Source organism: Sebastes fasciatus, chromosome 20, assembly GCF_043250625.1.
Source record: "Sebastes fasciatus isolate fSebFas1 chromosome 20, fSebFas1.pri, whole genome shotgun sequence".
NCBI lineage: Eukaryota > Metazoa > Chordata > Actinopteri > Perciformes > Sebastidae > Sebastes > Sebastes fasciatus.
The window spans coordinates 18,030,179-18,046,807 of NC_133814.1; the positions used below are offsets into that span (position 1 = coordinate 18,030,179).

General features: G+C 42.1%; 1 protein-coding gene across 2 annotated transcripts in view; it reads right to left on the reverse strand.

Moving 5' to 3' along the window:
* The window catches only part of adamts14 (ADAM metallopeptidase with thrombospondin type 1 motif, 14), a 56,036-nt gene extending 39,874 nt beyond the window's left edge, over positions 1–16,162 (reverse strand). The window contains exons 1-3 of one of the 2 annotated variants that reach the window (XM_074619046.1): positions 15,453–16,162; positions 14,655–15,091; positions 1,331–1,487 (exon numbers count right to left, since the gene is read on the reverse strand). In XM_074619046.1, coding sequence (XP_074475147.1) covers positions 1,331–1,487; positions 14,655–15,091; positions 15,453–15,534 — 676 coding nt within the window. In that variant the 5' untranslated portion in view covers positions 15,535–16,162. The remainder of the gene's footprint in view (positions 1–1,330; positions 1,488–14,654; positions 15,092–15,452) is intronic. The other variant, XM_074619045.1, reaches the window with a different exon arrangement.
* Between the last annotated feature and the right edge of the window lie 467 nt (positions 16,163–16,629).

Below are 16,629 nucleotides of genomic sequence, written 5' to 3' on the forward strand. Positions count from 1 at the left end.
ACTGCAAATATTGCATACTTTCATTTATGATTCAAGTACAGTTTTAGACACCAAGTTGGTGCCAACATTCAGTACCGCAGGTACCATCAGGGCTCGAGACTAACGGCGTCCCAACATCACGGGGACAATAGAAAATGCGTCAGTAAACTCACTGTCGACGCATCCAGGGGACTCACCCTATTTTTTCCTTTTCCAAGTTTGTTGCCTAAACATAAGGACATTTCTGTGCGTGAGTGTGTTTCAGAGCACCAGAGTCCCTTAAGAAAACCTCTCATTTTACTGCAGCAGGGTCTGACGGTCTGCTCCGTGTAATCCTGGTTGTGGTTCTCCCGTGCCTCCCTTCCCTAACCCGGGCCCAGCGATACGGCCTGGGCCTTCAGCATTGTGGAGTCGGTGTTGGGTCCCAGAGCAGAGGGCAGAGGGTCGTGTCCAGAAGGTAACCAGCAAATTTCAAAAACTTGAAAAAACTTGAAAAAACTCACGTGAGACTCGCTGCCCGACGACCTATCATGACCTTAACCATTCAAGGTCAATGCCTAACCTTAACCAGTCCAGATCAAAGCCTAACCTCAAGCATTCGAGGTCAATGCCTAACCTCAAGCATTCAGAGTTAATGCCTAATCTTAACTATTCGAGGTTAATGCTTAACCTTAACCATCTTGCGAGTGTTTCGCAACTTGCGTGCTACCTTCAAGCCATGACCCCGAAGCTCTGCTCCTGGCCGGAGGAGGAGCCACTGCTGCCGGGCGCGGAGCTCTCCACCTCCCCGCTGGAGCTCCGACTGCAGGTCGTATGCGGCAGGGAAGCCGGATCTGGGTCTGTCTGTGGCAAACTTGTCACTGCCGGAGAACCCGCTGGAGGTCTGAGTTGAAGATTTTGTCTAATTTCGCCGGAATCGGACCCAGTGGCACCAGTGACGAGCATTAAGAATAACTACATAGAAATAGCCAATCTTCTCGCACTGATGGTCTTGTGTACTTATATAGATCATAAAGAGGCATCAGTATTAAATTGAGACTTTTTCATAACCAGTTAAAAGTTCCTCATTTAAGTATTAAAAACATTTTGAGACTTGATGTTCACTGTGGTGAAATGTTAAGCTGTTATGTAAAGTATACAGCAATAAATACATAATAAATGGGCTAAATTTATTGATGGTGCTTCATTCTATTTTATGTACAATCAAATAAACAGTCCTGAACCTCCGGTGCTCTTACACATATGCACACTTACTCACACGTGCACACCCACACAGTCAAAGGACACACACACACAAACGCACACAGTGCTTTTTGTTTCCACTGACGTCAGGCTCCTTCTCCTCGCCTACCTTCATTGTGGAGGTCCTCCCTCCGCTGGCCCGTCTCCCGCTTGATGGCCGACCTGCGGTAGACCACGTGCACACGCCCCTTCACTTCCACGTCCTGTTGGCCCTTCTCGAGGGGCTCGATGAAAAACTCCCCATTATCAGTCCGAATCAGACCTGCCTGGAAAAAGAGGGCTTAAAATTAGTGCGCTCCCTCCTCCTTCAAAAGGACGGTAATTCCACTGGAGCCAGTAATTATAGTGCGCCTGATCAATTGGACGATGCTTGAGAAGGGCAATGACGCAGGTAGACACAATTTAGGGCCCCTCACTAACAAGCGCTTCACCAAGATTTATTGACTGTCACCACGATTTCACACTGAACGAGATGATGAGTATTCAGCCGTACGTTTCTATCTTGTGTTTTTCGATGAATTCAAAGCTCCCAATGCCAAACTGTGATGTTCAAAGAATTCAAAGCCTGTGTTGAAGTATAACAATTTACTTTTTTGTTTTAAAAGTACTCGCTCCCTCTCAAACTGACTCATGTGCTCCAATTCAATTAGCATTTTCTAAAAACTCCTTTCAACTACCCACTGAGAGCGTTAGGTGCACAATAAAGTTTGTGCACAAAGGGGCCTTAATCAAAACTCAACATTTCTTTGAGCAGTACTGAATTATGAGTTGGGAAAACATCATTACGCCTGCCTCTCCGTAGGTGGATTTGACCCTGGCTGATTGTTGAATGTCAGCGATAAACGGTCGCTATAGGAAGAAAACCTTGCGCTTTCATTGAAAGGAACAGCTTTCATATTTACTGTTGATTTAAATGTCTAGAGTAATTCTGCTGCCCAGGAAAAATTGTGAAATTTCACCATTGACATGACAAATACACCTCAATTCACTAGAAACGCAACAAACACTGTAGTTAAAATGTTGTTTTTTCCCATGATGGCATAATAGCACTTGGTTTGACACTTTAAATTGCATGGGACTGTGACAGCGTGATGGAGGAGCTTCATTTATTGGTGGACAACAAAGAAGATGTCTCGGACAGCACACACTGGAATCTGCCACAAAACTGAACGTTGACTCCTCCTCCCGTATCTTCCTTTTCAGCATCTGAGTTTAAGTGATAATGCAGCGTCCTGAATGGCACATAAGAGAGCACAGACATCTGCACACACTCATTTCCATAAAGTAAACATCCTCTGCTTCGGGCCTCCTTGTTGTATACCTAATGTGACTGAGGGTAAATATTTAGATGGACTGCACGGGGAAGCGAACATCCAGCTCTGCTCCGCTTGTGCGGTTTCCACCGTGAAAGCTGTTTGGTGTAATTGTTATCATTAAAAATAATAATTTCCGTCATTTACCACACAACATCAATCTGCATTGATTCATTTCACTAACATGAGAGCTTTGAGTGCCAACTCGATGTGTTGTTTGCAGTCTTTTAGTGATTCTTAGAGCCAGACTGATGCCATTATTACTCAACTAATCAAATCATTAATGACTAAGTGTTTCTCTGAGTGCTTGACAAATTCAATTATGTCAGCGCCATTTCTAAATTACCACACATTTTGCCCTTTATTCACTGCCATTTCTTTCTGCATTATCTGCAAAACACCTTTTTTTTTGTCAAATAACTTTTTTATTGAGCGGCTATATTTCACACACAGTACATTTCACTGGTGCATTCAGGACTCATTTTCAAGGTTCTTACAATTGTGCATGTAGCGTTGGAGTCATTAGGAAATTAAATAAAGTAATAGGCACAGAGGTGATATCTAAAAAATAATCTATTAAAGTTAAAAACATATCTAATTGCGATTAGACAAAATGAGTTGTCTACGTATTGGTCGATTAGCTCATCAGCTAGTTTGCTCATAAACCTACTGGGTGACACTGTGAACGATTTATTGTGTGGCAGGTGTTCACTGCTGCCTACTAAATAAAAGGACAACTTTACAGTTTTGGTTCACTCTCACCGCTCTCATGGCGTCGTTATCGGCCGCATGCAGGCAGCTGTTTTCAGCTCCAAGAGCCCACCTGCTCAGCACTTAACAGCAGACAGATTAAGCGACAAGCTGGTGAACACAGCAGGGCTCCAGAGTGCCACCAAGTTTTCATTCTTGTATGTCAAACATTTCCCTTCAAGTTCTATAATTGTGTACATAAGTGAGAGTGCTGGAAGGTAATGTTCAACTCAATCTATTATTCGATGCATATAACATATCTCTCTGCTTTGTCATCCGTGTTTGTAGAAGAATCCTCACCTTGGCTCGCTGTAAACAGCCTGGTATGTGCTTTCAATATCGGCATTTGTATAAAGCTTCTACCTCCATCCATCATGCATCACTATTTATCCTTTTGCTGGGTCATGGGAGGACAGAGACTATGCCAGCACGCATTGGGCCGGAGGCGGGGTCCGCCTCGGACAGGTCACCAGTCTGGTGGACAAATGGTGTGACACCGCAGCAAAATTTGCTCACATCCATCCAGAGAATATTATTCCCTCATGTTTCCTGTCACGCACTCTACCGTGAGCTGTGTCCAATAAAGGCAAAATTGCACAAAAAGAAAAACAAAATGTCTAGTCAATAAGGTTAGATTCAGGGATGGTAATTAATTGGATTTTAAATAACAACTTGTAAATGTTAATTAAGCAAGAACACAAGACCCATTGTGACCTAAATGTCACATCTTCTACTAATGAACCAAACAAATCTGTCGTTGACTCTTTTCTTCTTTGTGTTGCGATGTTGTTTCTATTAAGCATAATAAGAACAAACTGGGCTTTCTGAATACACTGCACAGCGCAGTTCATTTTATTTCTCATAATCCTACTCCTTATGAAGAAAAAAAAGAGATCTATCCAGCCTATCATTATACTCATGAAGAAGGCACACCAACAAGACTTTGGCAAGGATGTGTGTATTTACAGCTGCAAAAAGAAATCTAAATACAGTGCAGTAAAGAGAACGAACCAAAAAACTCCTCTGCATGCTGTCACTCAGGACTAACAACACAAAACGGCTTGCATGTGACCGTAAGGGCAAAGAGGAGTGAAAGAATCTGTCCAGCCCCTGACCAGGAAATGCCAAGTAAGACATGCTCGAATACTTCCTCTGTGGTCTCTTATTTCAGCAGTGGGTGGAAAGAGAAGCCGGCTCTGTGAGGGGAGAGAGCAGCAGCATCTGGAAGGGCCTACAGACCAACCAAATGTAAACATGTGTACGCTGCATGGTGAAGTCTGGGCTTGGGGAGGGTGTACGTTTGCTGTCAGAAGTGGGAAGGGGACACGAAGATATTGCATTTTCAGTTAATCTCTGTATTATTAATGGCTTTATCCCTCTGAAAGTTCAATTGAAATTAACTAATAAAGACCTGAAAACGATTCCAGCATCAAAAATTTGAGGATTTGCTGCTTTTCTCTGTTTCATATCACTGCAAATTGAATAACTTTGCGTGTTGGTCTGACAAAATAAGCATTTTGACGACATCACCTTGGCCTCCGGGAACTTAAAGGAACAGTGCGTAGCATTTAGGGTCTGATCTATTGGCAGAATATACATAACTATGTTTTCTTTAGTGTATAATCACCTGAAAATAAGAGTCGTTGTGTTTTTCGTTACCTTAGAATGAGCCGTTTATATCTACATACATCATAATCTGCAACCTCACAGCAAAATCCTACGCACTGCACCTTTAAACTGGTCTGTTTTTTTTGTTTTTTTTACTATTTTAGGGCATTTTATAGACTATACAGTTCATTGATTATTTAAAAATAGCATATTTTTAGGCAAATTTTCAAATCAAAACATAAATTAAATAGATTTTCCCCAAAACATTGCACAGTGGGGTATTTTCAGCCCTGACTAGTGTCTGCAGAGCTTCCTGTCAGGCTACATACAGCTCTAACAAGCACATGGATGTATAATATAACACCATTGTAAGAGAGACATCTGTAAAACTGTTGACAGGACACGTCCAACTGCAAACAAGGTCAATTATGAGTCTTTCTATTCTGAATTTTTGATCCATGGAGGTTTTTTTTAAAACCTTCATCGAGCCGAGAAAAGTGACAGCGAAACATTACTGCACATATTCAGTGGGCCGCACATCCCAGGATGAATTGTATAAACTTTGGTGATCCCTTGACAGTTTTCTATAGTACCATCATCAAGCCGTTAACACTTTAATTTGTCTTTGTCAGATGAAACAGTGGACCTTGAGTCATAAATAACAAAAGTCCTCTCATCACACTGAACTGAGTTAAGTCGATTTTTTGGAATTCAGTGTCAATAATTAGCATGTGCAAATTACATGGTTAGGTTTTTTGTTGTCGTTGTTTTTTCAGATTTCACACTGTGATGCTAAAATACAGAGATACGCTTTTGAAAGGTCAAGAGAGGTTAAGAGATGTGAAGGTCATCAGGTTGCTTCATGTGATGCGAATGGGATTATTATGAGCCGCAGAGCTCAGTGGAGGATACAACTGACAGAAAAACACTCCGAGGCAGCGAGGCATCCAGCGCTGTCACTGACACCGCAAAAAAAAAGGCAAATATATCTAACCCTTAAGCTCACCAGCGCACTACATTCCACACATCCGTAAGAGCAACTTTGAAGGTGGATATTTACTGTATGTAATTTCAGACTTCTTTCTGCTGTGCAAACCAGCAGTTGGATTCTGTCACCTGCGCAGTGCACAGTGCAGCGTGCACACCGAGGAGCAAATGAGGCGAGAGCTGGTGAAATCGTACCACTGCTGGAAACTTGTCTATTTCAAAGAAGTGTGTCTTGCATGAATACGCTTACAGACAAGAACATAGCTTTGGTTTCAAAAGAGGGGATGTGGAGACATTTAAATTAATAAACGGGTTTCTTGTGCACAAACATTACTGGGTGTGTGAGCATTCAGGCAGCAAAAACACTGTAATCAACGTAGATTTTGCATTGTTTGTACATTTTTGTTAACTATACTACTAGACCCCTGCAGAGTCCGACCATATGGCGTATTAATATGAGATTTGTTTATTATTATCACCTGTTACGAAATCATAGGGGAAGAGGAGCGGCTGCCCCGGTAGACTATCAGACGTCTTCCCCTTAATGTTACAACAATTTAAACCTGTAACGAAGTCTTGCATCACTTTTAAAGCTGCAGTTGGTAGAAATGGAGCAAATATGATTAAAAAAAGTTATTTTTATAAATCGGTCACTATATCCTGACAGTAGTGCATGAGACAGATAATCTGAAAAAAATCATGTGCTTCTGTGTCCTCCGGTGCTCCTAATGGCATCTGCAAGTTTACACAGACCGGAGGAAAACAACCAATCATAGCCGAGCTGGAGCCTGCTGTCTCTGAGCAGCTGTCAATCACTCACAAACTCCGATCAAACAGTCAAACTAGGCAGCGTTGATCAAATATGAATCAATATTCTGTAACTGTAATGCTTATTTCTCACCTCAAATGTTTTCAGAAACATCTTGTAGTGTACTGTTTAGCTGTAAAATGAGAAACTTTGTGACCCGGCAGCCATGTGGAGATCAGTTGAAGAAATACCAAGCACCGCCCACCAGCCGGAGAACAGCCAATAGGAGCGCTCTCTCTCTGAAATGACCTGTGATTGGCCAAAGTCTCCCGTCACGGGCTAGATTTTCTAAAGCCTGAAAACAGAGCCATGAGAACGTGTAGAAGTCTAGTTTTCTCTCAGAACACTTGAATTACAATATGCTGAAAAGTTATTATGTAATTTTTGCCCAATGATGCCAAAAACATTCTGCTTACTGAAGCTTTAAGTTTTGAGGCATAGGTGGTAAATATATATAAATATTTCCTTAGAGCGTGGGTCGACAACCCTGTTGTTGATCAGTAAATTTGTATCGATCTGTGGAGTATGACAGCTCACATTGACCCCCCCGCTGCTTTGCTAGCGCTGTGTCACGAGAATGCTTTTACCCAGCAGGCCTGGATCCATAATCTTCTGTTTTTAGCAAAGGCGTGTGATCCCCCTGGAGTATTAAACATTTTCAGTTCATCTTTTCTGCAGTTGGTGCTGTTTACTGCTCAAACAACTCCTTGTCATCTCTGCTTTGGAGCTTGGCTCTGCTAGACATGTCGTGCTTTCTGCCCCCTAGGAACCCTTCTATTGAGCAAATAACAAATTAACCTACTGTATAATTGGTTATTATATTTCCCATAACTTGTTCAGAGACTTGAGTAAGAAAATCAACGTGAAACTATGAAAGTGAGAGAGACAAACCTCTTTACAACTCCAACTATAGACAGACACTGTCACAACATGCCGCTAGAATTAATTTGTTGTAATCTAACGGAGATATCCCTTGAGGTGCATTAACGACTAACGCAATATAGAAATGGAACAAGTGCCTCAGGCCACGCTTGAGCTGCAACGTGCAAGGAAATCAAAGTCCAGCCGTCATTCCAGGGGCTTAACCTGTAATTTGTGGCAGATTGTTTAGAAACATGTAATTTCGGTCCCAGGCACGCTCTTTGTTGATCCAGAAGCGAGACGCAGAGAGGGAGAGAGTAAAGAGCTAATCCACTGTCAACCACCAAGATCAAGGTATGCACACTAATTTCCCCCGAGGTCACAGAGTTTAAGTGTGTGAATTTTAGTCACAAAATCCTTAACCAATGTGACCTATAGCGAATATTTGGTAGGATACCCGGCGGCGGCGGACATGCTGGTGATGTTGGATAAAAGCTTTTGTGGTAAAACCAGGAGGATCAATAAGCCGGAGAGTAAATCATGGCTGAGTGGTCCTGGACTCGGGTTTGAAATAATCGTATGAGACAGCTTGTGGGAGGAGAGGATTATGACTTGATTCCTTTTTATCAGCTTCCCCATCTCACCGTGCGGGGCTGCAAAGAACAAGCATGGCTGGTGATCACGGCGAGGATTATCAAGAGAAAATTGGGCTCCTAATCACCAACACTCATCTGCATAACACTGATATCAAAGAGCAGGAAAATTATTATAATTTAGCCATTAAGGGGAGCGCTTAATTGAAGTAGAAGATTAAGAGCAGCTAATTGTGATTTCAAAAAGAAGCTCGTCATTTTAAGAGGATAAATACTACTATTAATATCATTACTGGTATCTATTATTATTATTAGGAGGAGTAGACGTATATGTACTGTTGTAGCAGCAGTATGAGTACTAGTAGTAGCAGAAGTAGTTGTCATAGCAATAGTAGCAGAAGCATACATCGTAGTTTGGTTGTAGAAGAAGTGGTATTATAAATAGAAGTAGAAGTAACAGTAGTAGCTATAGTAGTAGAAGAAGAAGTAGTATTAGTAGTAATAATGTTTAGAAGTAGTGGTCATAGGAGATGTAGTGATAGTAGTAGTAGTAGAAGAAGAAGAAGAAGTAGTAGGAGTATACAAGCAGTATCAGAGGTAAGTAGTTGTAATAGTGGTGGTAGTAGTAGTAGTAGTAGTAGTAGTAGTAGTAGTAGTATCAAAGGTAAGTAGTTGTAATAGTGGTGGTGGTAGTAGAAGTAGTAGCAGTGGTAGTAGTGGTATAAGAAATTGTAGTAGTAGTAGTAGTAGTGGTAGTAGCCATATTAGCAGTAGTAATAGTAGTAGTGGTAGTAGAAATAGTAGTAATAGTAGTAGTGGTAGAAGAAAAATAACTATGTGTAGTAGTAGCAGTAGAAATATGAATTGTAGCAATAGTAGTAGATGAGGTATTTGTAGTAGTAGTAGTATCAAAGGTAAGTAGTAGAAGAAGTAGTTGTTGTAATTGTGGTAGTAGCAGTTTTCATATAGAAGTAGTAGTAGTAGCAGTAGTAGTGGTAGTAGTGGTAGTAGGACTAGTAGCAGTAGCAGCAGAATAAGTAGTAGTTTTAGTGGTGGTAGTAGCAGTATAAGTAATGGTAGTAGTAGTAGTAGTAGTAGTAGTAGTAGTAGTAGTAGAAGAGGTAGTTGTAGTAGCTGCAGTGGTACTAGGACCAGTAACAGTAGCAGTAGCAGCAGAAGAAGTAATAGTTTTAGTGGTGGTATAGCAGTATAAGTAGCAGTAGTAGTATTAGTAGCATATAGCGTATATTATTATGTAATATTTAATTGATGTGTGTTCAGTCAGTTTCAAAACTTACATTCATTTGTTATTTATTGATGTGATTGTCGTTATAGTGACATTCACTGGTGTCTGTGATCTGTGTGTGTGTGTGTATGTGTGTGTGTGTGTGTGTGTGTGTGTGTAGGTATGCGTGTCCTGTATCACAGTGTGTATTCGAATGAGCACACACACACACACACACACACACACACACACACACACACATACACACACAAACACATGTTTGCCGCAAATAGGGATTGGACTGCGAGAAAATAAATCACATTGCTGGCTGAGATGTCGGGCTTCCACTGATGGAGCTCTTAATTTAGTGCCTTTACGTCGGTGCCAGCAGAGTACTGGAACACCGGAGGATACTGGAATACTGGACTGGGACCAGCGGCCCTGTGCAGCATTCCTGCAAACATGCATGAATAGAACAATTTATGCAAGCATTTTCCATCTCCAATGGATGGAAAACTGCCCCACCAACCCCCCCCCCCCAAAAAAAGTCAGCCTGTTGCTAGGTGGCTCTCTCTCTTTTTAACTGATGGGACACAGAAATAGCGCTCTTCCGACTGCACTCGTGTTTCCATCACACATGTAACTCAATCAGCCCCGTCATCTGCGCTAATACCCAACACATGAGCAGCGCCGGTATAATCATAGCCATCACTCATCGCTCCACAACAATAGCTCGTCTGCAGCTGTTGCCATCTAGCAGGAGTTACAGTCGGAGGTGGAGATAGATATCGCAGACGCCGACACGTTGGTCAAACATATTCAAATGAAACTGAAAGAGTCATTTTGCGTTCACGTTATCTGCAACCTCAGCTGACAGTCTGGTAGTGCTGCGAGGCCAAATATACCCAGAAGATATCAGACTTATTTGCAGCGTTACTGTATGAACGTCTTATCTGTCATGAGCTTGGAATGCCATAAATATTACGCCTCCGGGCACATGGCAGGAGACCAAGTTAACGTAATCTGTTACTGGTGATGTCATGCCTCGCTATTAAGGAGTCATCTCCGTGAGAGCGGCCTCACTGCAGACAACACGCTGATAGCAAAGCTTATCGCGGAAATTCAGTCTTACTGAAGTAATGAAATAAACGGAAAAACGCAATGTTAGGAGTCTTGATGACTGCTGCTGCGTTCTTCAAGTCTGAGCACTTAGTTTCCTGGAATGCACATGCTCGAACTGTGATATACATCTGCTCCGATACAGCATGTGTGTGTTCTCTATAAGGGGACACATCAAACATACTTTTGAAGATGGAGTGCTGGTGGTACTTAAAGACAGTGTATCTAAGAGATTTGGCCCGCATGCGGTGACCTCCGCGCACGACTCGCGCTCTTCCTACCTCCAAACTCGCTCCTTTCATCAGACATCTCCTCCATGTCCTTCAACATCAAGCAGACACATCAGACTAAATAAATTGCCGGCAAACTGTCTGTTCACCTTCAAATGCCTCCCGAACGCCCCTGCGTGCGCAGACAGGTCTGTGTTTAGGTTGGCTTTGATGCAAGGAAACACATGGATGATATTGTTAAGAGTCTGACTATAGAGCCAAATCACAGACAAAAAACATCTTTTCCCAAGTGCACTGAGTGGTATATCGAGCCAAGCAGATCGTTTTGCTTGCCCGGTCTGAGACTTCTGCCGCCACCACAGAGGTGAATGCGCGACATGTCGTGATGCTCAAAAGTTTATGATTTGACATGAGAAAGAGCACAATGTCCCACAAACTGCATAACACACAGACCTCAATATCAGCAATATTAATCTGGAAAAGAGTTTCTACTGAAGGTAAGAAGTAATGAGATTTGGAACAGATCTTTTTACATCAATTACTATCACACTACCCTGTCAAAATTTAAAAAGATAGTTGGGGTGTTTTTACCTGTATTACCTACAGTACTGTATATGATGGTCGGCAAACATCCAGTTTGGAGAAGCATTTGTTATTGTGTGACTTTGGTTAGCTCGGATTCACCAAGGTCACACACAATAACACAAACAAACTAACCGATCGTGCAGCGGCAGATCAGAAACCCCCGTGTTATGCAAGGTAAATTACAGGGTTATTCAATGGAGTCTGGCAACTTTGGCAAGAGCATAGATGGATACAACGACTTGTCTGACCGCAAGGTAAATCTGTGAAATACACTTAAACTGATATTGATTTGTTTAGATGGGCCTTTCTTTAAGGTGGCTAAAATACGTTTTGCTGCCGGCCCCGTCCACAGCAGTACATTGCTTTGCTTCCATGCGGTAACTCTTGCCTGTTTCTCCAAACTGGTGGCGTGCCGACCGTCATCTACTGTAGGTAATACACTGACTATGGATAAGTGCCTCATACAACCCCACTTCAAAACACTTAAACTATCCCTTCAAGGCTTTAACAGGAGACACGACACAGTGAGCGCCATGAGAGGAAGCAAATCTCCATGTCAGATTGCACGTGCTTCAGGGGAAGACCATACCTCATGTTATCTACAAATGTATAGAAAATTATCTCAGACTTGGGTCTTATCTAAAGTACAAATTTATTGAGACTATTGTCTATTGTCCACTTTGTTTCTAGGCCTCCAATATGCCAAATTAACAGTGAAGAATGAGGCGTTTTGTGTCTTTTTCTGGGATTTACATTATTTCAGATGCTGTGGTCATTGATCTGCTGTTGTTGTCATTTTTCACCACAAATTAGAACACTGAACCTCGCATGATTGATTACTTACGGCATGATTTTTGAAGCAAGAAAGTGCCGGGAAAAACAATAATGGATGCTTCAAGTCATCCAAGATCCATTATTGTAGCTGAATAAAGTCAAGGCACAGTATTTTTAACCCTTGCACGACCCTTTCTGCATGTTTTGGCTTCACTTTTGGGGAGCCGTCATGTCTTCCATCTTCATATACAGTCTCTGTCGGAAACTGGTGATTACAGCTACTCTGACATCATATGAATGTGCCTTTAATAACAAAAGTGTTGCCTCATGGGAGCTGTAGTTGTTTAATTCTAACAAGATACCATGTCTTTTATCCCTTTCAGCACAGAAGCTAGCAGAACAGAAGATAACACAAGACTGGTGCTGGACTTTAATAATATCTCCTAGATCATAAATTGTAAACCGTTATTGCTTTCTATGATAAAAAATCAAAGAGCACTGTGATAAAGATCTTTTGTGCGCTTAGGTTTGTAACACACAATGCATAAAAAGCTTTCATATCACACTCGTAGGTGAATACAGCATTGTGCCGCGTTTTGCCTCGATTCCCAGAAGGGCACACACAGTCGCCTTTCAGGAAATTACTTTGTGATTAGAGAACACAGCGTGGCATTGTCCACACACCACTCTCTGTTATTACATTAAGAAAGAAGAAATGACTGTTAGATCGATTTCTCTCAGCTTTCTCAGATTCAGCACAGTTTGTTGTGTTACTATAGGGAAACTATGAGAGCGAGAAAATAGAGCGATGACGACAAACAATACAAGCGTTAAGAGACATCCATTGTTTCTTTGTGTTGTGCTGAAGCAACATCAACAGCTCAACTGTCCTGACAAATGCATCAAAGCTGCTTGCGTAAGTTCTAGCCGCCAACAAAAGGCTTCAATCAAAGACTTGTGTTTTTCTCACTTGAGGTGGCAGAGTGTGTGATAATGTAGAAAAGAACTCATAACTGAAAGTGTGTGTGTTTTTGTCTCCTCCTCTGGCTCTCGCTCCGGGGTCAGAGGGTTATCTTCCCTCCCATTCCACGCTTGTCATTTTCTGTCAGAACAATACAGAGAGTCGACTTAGAAAAACTAAGGAGTAGCCTCGCTTCGGTCAACCCGCCAATTCATGTGTCACATGCGCATTTGAGATTTCACTCCAATTTGCTTGACTGCAAACATATGCATTAGTGGCTCACCTCCCAACGGCTCTGCCCTGTCACCGCAGCGACACAGTGTGAAAGGCAGCGATGAAAAGACTACAAATAGATTTGGCGGTGATGAAGGAGAGACACAACGCTCTGGAAGAAGTCATAATTTTGACAATCATTTTGAATTGACTTCACCTTCTGCTTATTACAGAGCTTTTAAGGCATGAAATGAGAAATGTGAAAGGGTGATGAACACACAGAGAATTATCACCAGACTGTAGTTCCCCTCAGCTTTAGAGAGCGCTTTAGCACCTTTCAGCTCATTGTTTTGGTTTTACAGCCTACAACTTTATGGTTTTAGAACCATTAGACTTGTCGTCCATCTTTATATACAGTCTATGGTTCCAACCAAACTTTAGCGACAACCTGTTGAACACAATGGAGCATTCAGCAGCTAAAGAGCCAGATATGTTTCTCAGGGGTTGGTGGGGACCAAAAACAGAGTTAACTGGCGTAAAGTGGGGGGGTCAATGGCCCCTTCCCCACTTCCTACCCCCCATACTTCTGGCGCCCTTGATCGGACCACACCAATCTTCAAACTCCACCTTTATTTTGATCCTGACTACACACCTGTAATGTTTCGTGATTGCAACTTGCACGGTTGTGACAAAATCTGTTCACAGACGGACAGACAAAAATAAACACCTGGCAAAGCATTCAAAACCACATCTGTGGTATTTCCCGCTACAGTTGGTGCCTCCAGGAGCACATTTTGCCATGATGACACACACACACAAACCCACAAGGTCGCAGCTGGTAATGATGGCTAACATTGCCATTGATGTCAATGTTGTGTTGACAGCTTGTTGCACTGCCCCCAAGTGGGTAAAACATTGATTGGTGCAGGTTTAAGTAGCAAAACAACACCTTTCTATGTCTAAATGCACGCTATGCATATCAGCCAATATCTGTACTCAGCCAAAGATCACTTGTTAGAGTCAGAAATATGAAAAGATTGAAATTTGCTGACCATATAATGGGTTCATAATCAATATCCTGTCTCTATACTCATGCACAACATTTCGAGGACTCTCTCAGCAAAGGACCAAATTTCAAACTTAAAGCCTACGTAGGCGTGAATGTCTGATGCTTTATAGACACAGTACATTTCAGATGAAATATTGCTTTAATGCATATCTTATGTGAGTATGTGATGCACATGCAAGCTTAGGTCAGATGTGAAGGACTTTTCTGAAGATGAATGCCAACCCACAGCACTCCACATTCACCTTGACATTGTGCCAAAGAAGGACAAGCATCTTTTTTTCTCCCAGCAACAACCCCTCTCCATCAGGACTAATATTTCAAGTATGCATTGACTTACCAGTCCGTCACAGTTGCTGATAGCCACAGAGGCCTCCGGCATGTCGCTCACGTCTCCAGTGAAAACACAGTCCCCGTGGATACGCTCCTTGGCCTTCTCCACAAAGTCCTCCTGCCATTCCACGAAAGCCCCCGGGGCCACCAGCCTCCTGTTGGCCCTCAGGCGGAGGTGCAGCTCCTTCCCAAACACAGTGACGTTGAAAAACAAGTGCTGCGACGAGGCCGGGGTGACCGGGGGCATCTCGGGGGCACCGCGGGCCACCCTTCGTCTGCTGCCAAAGGCTGAGGCGGCACTGGCACCAGCATCAGCAGCAGCATCAGCATCAGCACCTTTACTTCCACTTCCAGCAGAGACCACATGAGAAATGTAGCGTCCTCGGGAGTCTGTGCTGAATGGCACTATAAGACCATATTCACTTAACTTTCCAGAGAGTTTTTCTGATGGGACAGATAGTGTCAAGTGAGAATCACATTCACAGAGGCTTATGGAATAAAGTGTATAAAGCAAATGCATGATTATTTCATAGAGGACAGAACTTATTTCATACATATTATAGTATAAAAGCATAAAAAGGTAGCTCAGAATTCTCTTTATGAAGTAAAAAGGGAAATTAAAGGGAATTCAGCACACTCAACACACTGTATTGCCTTCATCCAGACTTATGGATGTGGATTTATCAATAAAAATAAGTAATTTTGCATCATTATTCCTCCATATTTTTTACTTTTTAGAGTGCATTTCTGTACACAGTGCAAAAAAAACAAAAAAACAAAAAAACAAAGTAAATGCATAACTCACCATGCGTTTCTGCAGCGAACACATGATCCAAAAAGACTTGACTGAGTGAAAAAAAGCACATGAATAAATACATACAATCCATAGCGAGGGCTATAGTGTGAGAGCTGCCACTTCAGCGCTTGAGTTTTCCTTTCTCTCTTGTAAACTTTTGAGTCCTTCCTCCTCCTGAAGAAGAAAAAAAAAAAAAAAAGAGAGAAGCACAAATGCAGAGAGAGAAAAGTCCTCTCAGAGTTGAGCTGCAGCAGCGAAGCAGCCGGGCATTTCTGAGCCTCTTTAGACGCTAAAAGTGACGCGTAAAATTCACAAGTTGTTTCCAATCTTTTGGCCTGTGCTGAACTGCATAGACCGAGACTGCCCCATCCATTTAGGGAGCTTAAAGGGGGGGATATCTGGGGTGCTGATGACGACAACTCTCCGGTACAAAACCGGGACGGTTTGAAGAGGTAGCCCACTTTTTTTTTTTTTTCTTCCTTCTTCGTCCCTTTCCCTTCCTCAGATAACTTTTTTTTTTTTCTTTTTTTTTTTTTAAGTTAACGCCTTAATGCACGCCTACACGTTGAGAAAAAAAGAGATAAAAAGATGAGATAAAGTGTGCAGAGACAGAGTGTCCCGGGTTGTGAAACATCTGCGGTCCAGTCGAGCACCATGAACGCACCAATGCTGGGACTCTCTCTCAACTTGGAGCTGCTCTACCAGCCAACAGTGGGAGCGCCTTCTCTCCACTAGTAGACACACACTCACATTATTTAGCCTGCTTTTTCCAACTCAACAAAAAAAAAAACTGGAGGCGTTATATCATCATGTCCACCTCCACTGCTAATATATTCACTCTTAAAATATATGTTTCCTTCTTAAAAAAAAAGGTTGCCAGATAATATATGGTAATATTTCTTATATATGTTTGCATTAGTCCACAAACACATGCCAGTGATAACACATGGTGATAAATCAGGGATGGCAGAGGTCAAAACTTTCCCAATGCACAGGCTTGGAAGAAGAAAAGTGGGACTTTTTGACTTGGTTTGGAGAGAAATCAAGTTCATTATTACCTTGAATTGGACACATATTTCTGCACTATATTTACTTTTTTAATAGTCGTGTATCACAGCTGTTACCCTGCACTATATTCAGTTTTAACAGTTTTCTTCATCTCCTTGTATTTTTATATCTGGTATAT